At 47.4% G+C, this 9,478-nt stretch overlaps 1 protein-coding gene across 1 annotated transcript in view; it reads left to right on the top strand.

Moving 5' to 3' along the window:
- Positions 1-4,229: 4,229 nt before the first annotated feature.
- LOC109913252 (1-phosphatidylinositol 4,5-bisphosphate phosphodiesterase beta-2) overlaps positions 4,230-9,478 on the top strand; it is a 99,793-nt gene continuing 94,544 nt past the window's right edge. Inside the window, exons 1-2 of the mRNA XM_048600482.1 lie at positions 4,230-4,341; positions 8,916-8,993. Coding sequence (XP_048456439.1) covers positions 4,255-4,341; positions 8,916-8,993 — 165 coding nt within the window. The 5' untranslated portion in view covers positions 4,230-4,254. The remainder of the gene's footprint in view (positions 4,342-8,915; positions 8,994-9,478) is intronic.

The following is a 9,478-nucleotide window of genomic DNA, read 5'->3' as shown; positions in this document are numbered from 1 at the left end:
TCTGATAACAGCAGGGGAGAAACTGTTCTTGACTCTGTTGGTACGTATTTTCAAACTTCTGTACCTCCTGCCCAATGGAAAAGGGTGGAAGAGAATATAACTGGGGTGGGAGGGGTCTTTGATGATGTTGGCTGCTTACCCAAGGCAGTGGGAAGTGTAGACGGAGTCAGTGGAGGGAAGGCTGGGAGTTGTGTGATGCACAGGACGCGTTCACAACTCTCTGTAATTAATTGCAGTCTTGGGAAGAGCAGTTGCTATACCACGCTGTGATCCAGCTGGATAGGATGCTATCTATGGTGCATCTATAAAAATTGGTAATGCTCATTGCGGCCGTGCCGAATTTCCTTAGCCTTCTGAGGACATAGAGGCATTGTTTGCTTTCTTAACTGAATTTACTGCACAGGCAGGAATCAAGGCCCAAGATCAGTCAGAACTGCAAAGAAACATTGAGATTTTACTCACACTGGGTCGCATGGGTAGACCCTAAGCTGGTATCGTCTCACTCCCTCCCAACACCTCGCCAAAACACCAAGGGAGTGAGAATCAATGTCATCGGCCATATTAGATGGGACAAGATGTGGCTCCAAATGGAATCACAATCTCAGCCTATGTCCAACAGGGGGAGCTATGCGCCATAGATGTGGCCAGCTTAGAAAATACTGAAAGTTAATAACACTTCCGTCATCTCAAAATCAATGACAAGAATCCTGCAGAAAGAACATTGCCAGAGAAATTGAAATCATGCAATGAGAAAAGTTCAATAAATTAAAGGTACAGGACGAAGGATGAAGAAAGCATTCCTCAGGGAGGACAAATGGGGTCAAAGCAGATTCATCAACCTGAAGGCACAAAGGTTTGAAACTGAATTTAAACTCGATACCAACAAATGTAGAATTCCAAGGCCCAGGAAGTACTGATGATCAGATGCATGGTCAAATCACCACGAAGCTTAGTAACAGGGGATGAAGTGTCAGTAAAACATGAGTCAAACTGAGCTATCAGCATACCCCATTCTTCAGCAGAAAGCATTTGTTCGTCAGGTAACAAGGGAGGATTTATTTCCTCAGAATGAAGGCAGTGAAAACATTCCTACAGAGATTTCCTGGAGCTGAGATAACAAGGTGTAGAGCTGGATGAACACAGCAGGCCAAGCAGCATCATAGGAGCAGGAAGGCTTACGTTTCGGGCCTAGACCCTTCATCAAACCCTTCATCCAGCATCTGCAGTTCCTACTATCTCTGATACAACTTTCCTGGAGCTGAGATGGCTGATCTCCAACAACCATCTTCCTATGTGTCAGGTATGACTCCAAACAGCAGAGAGTTTGCCCCCTGATGCCCATTGATTCCAGTTTTGCTAGGGGTCCTTGATGCCACACTCGGTCGAATGCAGCCTTGATGTCAAGGGCTGTCACTCTCACCTCACCTCTGGAATTCAGCCCATTTGTCCATGTTTGAGCCAAGGCTGTAATGAGGTCAGGAGCTGAGTGGCCCTGGCGAACCCAAACTGGGCGTCACTGAGCAGGTTATTTCTGAGCAGGTGCTGCTTGGTGACACCTTCCATCACTTTACTGATGATCGAGAGGAGACTGATGGGGCGGTAATTGGCCAGGTTGGATTTGGCCTGCTTTTTGTGTACAGGACATACTTGGGCAATTTGCCACATTGTTGGGTAGATGCCAGTGCTGTAACTGTACTGGAACAACTTAGCTAAGGGAGTGGCAATTTCTGGAGCACAAGTCTTCAGTACTATTGCCGGAATGTTGTCAGGGCCTGTAGCTTTTGTACTATCCAGTACTTTCAACTGTTTCTTGATATCACATGGAGTGAATCGAATTGGTTGAAGGCTGGTATCTGTAATGCTGGGGACCACTGGAGGAGGCCGAGATGGATCATCCACTCGGCACTTCTGGCTGAAGGTTGCTGCGAATGCTTCAGCCTTATCTTTTGGACTGATGTGCTGGGCTCTTCCATCATTGAGGATGGGGATATTTGTGGAGCCTCCTCCTCCAGTGAGTTGTTTAATTGTCCACCACCATTCACGACTGGATGTGACAGGACTGCAGAGCTTAGATCTGATCCGTTGGTTGTGGGATCACTTAGCTCTGTCTATCACCTGCTGCTTTCGCTGTTTGGCGTGCAAGTAGTCCTGTTTGGTGGCTTCACCAGGTTGAAGCTTCATCTTCATGCCTGGTGCTGCTCCTGGCATGCCCTCCTACGCTCTGACCCAGGGTTGAGCCCCTGGCTTGATGGTAATGATTGCGTGGGGGATATGCCAGGCCATGAGGTTACAGATTGTTCTGGAGTACAATTCTGCTGCTGTTGATGGCCCAGAGTGCCTCATGGATGCCCAGTCTTGAAGTTGCTAGATCTGTGTGAAGTCTGTCCCATTTATCACGGTGATAGCGCCACACAACACGATGGAGGTTGTTCTCAATGTGAAGGCGGTACTGAAGTGGTAGTACTTCACTCAACCACCATGGCCTCCGTGACTTGACACCGAAAAGGATCTTTTCTTGCGAAATCGAGATTCCCAGATGGATTTGTATTCAGGCCAATTCGTGAGCGAGGATTTTGGAAAGCTCACTTTGGAGGTGGGCATCACCTGGGTGACCAGATTAAAAAAACAGATGAGCCACTTTTCTGGAACACAGCCTCCAGACGTAGCTAACCTCTCAAAGAAGGTAAAACAAGTTCGAGAGAAGCTGCAGCAGCTTTGGACACAGAGAAATAAAAATACTCACGACAACATTAAAGTCAGCAGAAAGGCTGCTAAAGGGACAGGAAGTTAAGATCGTCAGAAACACAGGTCAGTCTGGAGATTGTCAGAAAGCCCGCAGAGACAGTCAGGAGGGACAGACAAACAGATCGAGGAGTGAGACTGATTCTGATAATCACAGAATGTGGAAGAGCCAGTCTCTCACCTGATCAGGTAGGGAACAGAATGGTGCATCAACTCCAAAAACAAGATAACACCACAATCCAGGGAATCAGATCAGGACATTTTGTCTGGATAGAATTCTGGATCATCTCCATTTGTGAGATTCAGACTTTATGGAGGAGCTGGAGCTGGTGCTAATGGTAAGAATGATGTTAGTGGTTGTATAAACTGTGCAATGAGATCACAGTAAACTACTGCAAGAATGCAGAGAGAACTCCCAGGGGGAGATGTGGTATTGTCAGATTCCTCCAAATCGTCGTTAGTGTAGAATCGATCTCATGACGCAGTCAGAGAGAAGACACCAGTCTGAGGATGCAAGTGGAGAGACAGAGAGAGAGAGAGAGAAAGAGAGAGAGGTTCTTAGACTCTTAGAGAGAACTGGACTTGAGAACCCACAGTGCACAGAGATGAATAAAAGAGAGAGAAGACGTCCAGCACCAGGGAACTGAGCTTACAGTACGTTCTGAAAAAAAAATGGCTTCCCAACAATAAATTGAAAGAAACATCTGTTAGCCCAGAAGTAGATGTCAGATACACATTCCTGAAACAGAGCACGAGATGAGTGAGATCATGGGAAGGACTGACCGGATGATGTGCCTCTAACACCCAGACCTACCACCCCCCGGGTATTAACTGGACAATATGTCCTTTAACCCCTGGGTACTAACTGGACGATGTGCCCTCTGACCCCTGGATTCTAACTGGACAATGTGCCCTCTGACCCCTGTGCTTCGCTAAGCCTCCACATTGCCCTACCCATCTGTTCCTGTGTCACTGCCTTCTCCAGGGCAACTGGGAATGGGCAACAAATGCTGGGCCAGCCAGTGACACTCAGTCTTGGGAATGAACACCAAAGGACTTAGCCCAACTGCGCAGTGCAGAGTTTAACAGCGCTCCCAGTGATCCGGAGGGCCACGTAGACACGTGATGATGCTGAACTATCTTTGAAAAGTTCGAGAGGCATTGAAAAGATCAGGCAATGTCAAAAAGAGAGAGAGAGTGAAGCGTGGGTTTGACTGAGAGACTGAGCAGTCGCCCTGGGACCGGCGACATCAGCCTGCAGTAAACCACAGCCATGTGGATGCTTGTTTCAATCCGTCTACTACCAGTTCTAATTTGCATTTCACTTTACATGCTGCTCGTTTTTAATTTGACTCAGGACTGAGTTATAAAAGAACAGCGTCGCTATTTTTTCAATCTCCTTCCTGGAATTGTACCCCGAGTGAGTGAAAGTGTGTGTGTGCGTGTGTTTGCCAGTAATGTACAGTCAGACCTGATCAACAGCCGCACTGGAGTCCGCAAATTTAATCGAGAATGGCAGCAGAGGCAGCTCCATCCTTGTCTGAGATTGTGGTCAAACCCTCCCTGGTTCAGGGGGAGAAGTTCATTAAATGGGACGATGTAAGTTGGCGTTACAATTGACGATGTGGTTGAGCCAGGGAAGTTCGCCGGATGTTGCCGCACCTTTGAACAGGCAGTTATTGTTGAAGCCAGCAGCAACGTTGGTGAAAGGACAGGTCACTCAGGAACCTGGGCTAAGGGATGGTCAAATACTGAGAGCTGTGCGGTGGCGGTTGGAGGGGGGCGCGGGCGGGGTGCAGGGTGGGGAAAGGCAGGGTGATGGCAATATAGCTGGTTATTAAGAGAGCCAAGGTGGAGAACACCGAAGGTTAGAGAGGAACAGGTAGGAGCAGTGGTCAGTCAGGAGCTTGGGGTCAGTGAGGAATGGGGTGGTCAGTGAGGAACAGGGTGGTCAGTGAGGAACGGGGTGGTCAGTGAGGAATGGGGTGGTCAGTGAGGAACAGGGTGGTAAGTGAGGACTGGGGTGGTCAGTGAGGACTGGGGTGGTCAGTGAGGAACAGGGTGGTCAGTGAGGAACGGGGTGGTCAGTGAGGATTGGGGTGGTCAGTGAGGAACGGTGTGATCAGTGAGGAATGGGGTGGTCAGTGAGGAACAGTGTGGTCAGTGAGGAACAGGGTGGTCAGTGAGGAACAGTGTGGTCAGTGAGGAACGGGGTGGTCAGTGAGGAACGGGGTGGTCAGTGTAGCCCGGTTCCCTTTAGCCCTGCAATGTTTTAATCCTTGTCAGATAGTTATCCCATTCTCCCGCCTCTTCGACCTGTTTGTTTCCTCTCCACCTATCCTCTCCTCTATCCCTCTTCTATCCGCCTCCCACTCTCTCCCTATTTATTTCAAAACCCCCTTCCCCTCCCCCTTTTCTGATGAAGGGTCGAGGCCCGAAACGTCAGCCTCTCTGCTCCTATGATGCTGCTTGGCCTGCTGTGTTCATCCAGCCCTGCACCTTGTTGTCTCGGATTCTCCAGCATCTGCAGTTCCTACTATCTCTGTTGAAGTGTTAGGCCCTGTTTGTCTGTTGCTTCTTTTGCCATTCACCTTAAATTGGTGATGGTTGCTTTGCAATCTTTTGACCAATAGGACAAGTTCCTCCTTTGGAAGGTCTAATGAAGGAGGGAAATACACAGTAATTGGCAGGACCCCTAACACCATCAGCATACAGAGGGATCTAGGCTTACAGCTCCCTGAAAGTTGCATTGCGTGTGGATAAGATGATTAAGGAAGCAGATGGTACGCTTGCCTTCATCGGTCAGGTTATAGAGTATAAAAATTGGCATGTCATGTTGCAGCTGTTTGGAGCTTCAGTTCGGCCACATTTGCAATATTGTGTAAAATTCTGGTCGCCACACTACCAGAAGGATGTGGAGACTTTGGAGAGGGTACAGAAACTGTTTACCAAGGTGTTGCCCTGGTTTGGAAGGTATGAGGAGAGATTGGACAAACTTGATTTGTTTTCACTTGAATGTCGAAGGTTGAGGGATGACCTGATAGAAGTTTACAAAATTATGTGAGGATAATGGATAGAATGGATAGTTGAGGTCTTTTTCCCCAGGTAGAAATGTCAATTACTAGGGGACATAGATAAAAGGGGGTGAGTTTAAAGGAGATGCGAGAGGCCAGTTTTTTTTACGCAGAGGGTGGTAAGTGCCTGGAATGTGCTGCCAAAGGAAGTGGTGGAGGCGGATACAATAGCCAGGTTTAAGAGGCTTCTTGACAGATATGTGAATAGGCAGGGAAATAGAGAGATACGGACACAAGGTTTATAGTTTAGAAAGGCGGTGTGTGTTGGTGCAGTCTTGATGGGCTGAAGGGCCTGTTCCTGCTCTTTTCTATCCTTTTTTCTTCTTTGTTCTATCTACTCTGTCCAGTCTACTCATCAATTTATAAACCTTGACCAATGTTTCCTCAGGGGAAACAGCCTCAACTTCTCCAAACTACTGGTAGAGCAAAACCTCTTCTACCCTGAGATCATTCTTGTGATTCTCTTCTGTAGCCTTATTAAAGAAACTTATTAAAGTTTCCAGGACAAGTAATAGGACAGAGAGTTTGGAAAAGGCCAGGAACGTAACTTCAGGCACAGCAGAAAGGGGGACAGCGATGAGAAGGGGGTACCATCATTTCAGCACTGAGGGTGCTGTACTTAAATGCACGCAGTACATGAGACAAGGTAAGTGAGCTTGCAGCACAGGTTGAAACTGGCAGTTACAATGTTGTGGGTGTCACAGAGACGTGGCTGCAAGGGGATCAGGCCTGGGAACTAAGTATGCAAGGATATGCATCCCATGGAAAGGTCAGGCAAATGAGCAGAGGGGTCAGGTTTGCCTTGTTAGGAAGAATTGAAACTAAATCGATAGCAAGAGTCAGCAGGCGTGGAATCTGTGTGGCTAGAGTTGAGGAACTGCAAAGGGGAAAAAAAAGCAGACCCTGATGAGATAACAAGGTGTAGAGCTGAATGAACACAGCAGGCCAAGCAGCATCAGAGGAGCAGGAAAGCTGACGTTTCGGGTCTGGACCCTTCTTCAGAAAGGACCCTGATGGGAGTTGTGTACAGGCCTCCTAGCAGTAGTCAGGATGTGGGGAAGACCAGGAGGTAGAAAAGGCATGTAAGAAAGGCACTATTATAATAATCATTGGGGGTCTTCAATATGCAGGTGGACTGGGAAAAACAGACGAATCCCAAGAAAAGGAATTCATGGAATGTCTGTGAGATGTTTTGTTTTTGGAGCAGCTTGTAGGTAGAGACCACTAGGGAGCAGGTAATTCTGGATTTGTTGATGTCAATAAAGTAGATTGGATTAGGGAGTTTTGGGTGGAAAATCCCCTAGGGGTCAGTGAACATAATATGACAGAATTCACCCTGCAGTTTGAAAGGGAGAAGCTGGAATCAGATGTAATGGTATTACAATTGACTAAAGGTAACTACAAAGACATGAGGGAGGAGCTGGCCAGAGTTGATTGGAAGGGGAGCCGAGTAGGGAAGATGGTGGAGCAGGAGTTTCTGGGGGGTAATTTGGGAGGCACAGCAGAAATTCATCCCAAGGGCAGAAGAAACGTACTAAAGGGGAGGCTGAGACAACCATGACTGACGAGGGAAGTCAGGAGCAGCATAAAAGCAAAAGAGAAAGCACAGAATGTGGTGAATGAAGATCAGCTGAAAGCCAGAGGATTAGAAAGCCTTTAAAAAAATCAGCAGAGGATATTTAGAAAAAAAGCAATAAGTGGGGGGAAGATGAAATATGAAAGTAAGCTAGCTTGTAATCTAAAAGAAGATAGCAAGACTTTTATTTCAGAAACATGAAAGTTAAGAGGGAAGAAAAAGTGGACATTGGATTGCTAGAAAATTGGGCTGGGGAAGTAGTTATGGGGAACAAAGAAATGGCAGAGAAACTGGATAGATACTTTGCATCAGTTTTCATGGTGAAAGACACCAGCAGGGTACCAGAAATTCAGGACAGTCAGGGAGCAGAGGTGAGTGTAGTGGCCATCACTGAGGAGAAGGTGCTGGGGAAGCTGAAAGGTCTGAAGGTGGGTAAATCACCTGGATTAGATGGACTACACCCAGGGTTCCAGTCTATGCCCTGATTAATAAAACCCAGAGTACTGTATATTTTATGAATCATTCTCTTTATTTGCCCTATCAATGAATCATAAGCACAAACACTCAATTTCCCTGTTCCTGTTCTCCCTCTGTCATTTTACCTTTTATCATTGTGTGGTCTCTCCCTGTTCTTTCTTTGATAATGCATTGTTTCACAATTCCCTGCATTAAATTTTATCTTCCACTCCTCTGCCCGTTCCATCATATTTCCAAGTTTCACACCATCTTCAAAAGGTCGAATTTGTGGGCCCTGTACACTTAAATCGAGGTCATTAGCGTACATCAGGAGGAGCAGGGGGCCCTGACACTGATCCCTAATCAACCCACAGTCCAGGCCAAAAGGGGTCCATTCACTCCACTCTGATTCCTCAGACAACCTGATGTCCATGCTCCTATTGCCTATTTCAACCCAGGAGCTCTAGTTAGGCTCACAAGTCCGGTGTATTGCATTGTACCTAAAGCTTTGTGCAAATCTGTGTGTGCCACATCAGCCACAATGTCCTTATCCACCTTCTCCGTTACTTCATTCCAACCAAGTCAGCTGAGCAGGGTTTCATTAATCTGCACCAACTTCCCTTCATTAACCTGGACTTCTCTAAGTGACTATCCATTTCTGTTTTGTCTGAACTTAAACGTTTCTGAAAGGCCCCCCCACCATCAACCCTAAGTTGCTGGGGTTATCCTTACACATTTTATGAATAATGGCGTGAGGTTGGCAGATCTCCAGACCCCCTGTAGCCTTGGATGATTGAAAAATCACAGCTAGTGCCTCGTCAATTTCTGTCCTTACTTCCATCAGTGGCTTGGGTGCCCCTCCTTCTTGCTGATGTGTTCCTGAACACCTTTTCCAATAGATGTGGATTGTGCACAGCAATCCTACGGAGCCCATCCATGTGTTCCTTAGCTCCTAATCCCTCCTCCAGTATCCAATCCACCTGGAGATGCAGCACCTCTAACAGTGAGGTCTAATGTGGGCTGAGTTGTTTTCACACTGATGTTGTTTTACTATGTTCTCCCCTCAGGATACAGGAGTTGGATCACCAGTGGTTCTACGCATCGATTCCCATGGACACTTCCTGTACTGGACCTACCAGAACAAGGTAAGGAGAGGATTCAGCGTCTCCACATTTCCCTCCAAGTGGTAGCCCACTCCTCAGGATCAGGACAAGGCCACTCAGCCCCTTCCATCACTTCAATAGCTTTGAAGGAGAGGGAGTTCCTTGTGTGGAGAGGAGCACCCTGATTTCATTCCCTAAATGACCAAGATTGGCCCTCGCAGTTCTGGTTTCTCCCAGACAGGAGAAATCATTTTTCCCTGTCACGGAAGTGTTTTGTCACCACAAACACGTCAATCAGGTCAGCATCTGCAATCTGATCTACTCAACACACAGCCTGTGGACTCTCAGAGCCTGTGGTTTATCTGGGCCTGTGGTCTGAGGGCCGATGGTTTCTTAGGGTCTGTGATCTTAGGCCCAGATCTTCCCTGGGCCTAGGTGTCTCTGGTCCTGGATTTCTCCCCAGGACTGGGTCTCTTTCTCTCTCTCTCTCTCCCTCTCTCTCTCTCCCTTTGGGCCTGAGTCTCTCT

The sequence above is a fragment of the Rhincodon typus genome, chromosome 8 (genome assembly GCF_021869965.1).
Source record: "Rhincodon typus isolate 14 chromosome 8, sRhiTyp1.1, whole genome shotgun sequence".
NCBI lineage: Eukaryota > Metazoa > Chordata > Chondrichthyes > Orectolobiformes > Rhincodontidae > Rhincodon > Rhincodon typus.
Note: the sequence above shows the minus strand (reverse complement) of the source record. Positions and strands in the feature narration are given on the sequence as shown.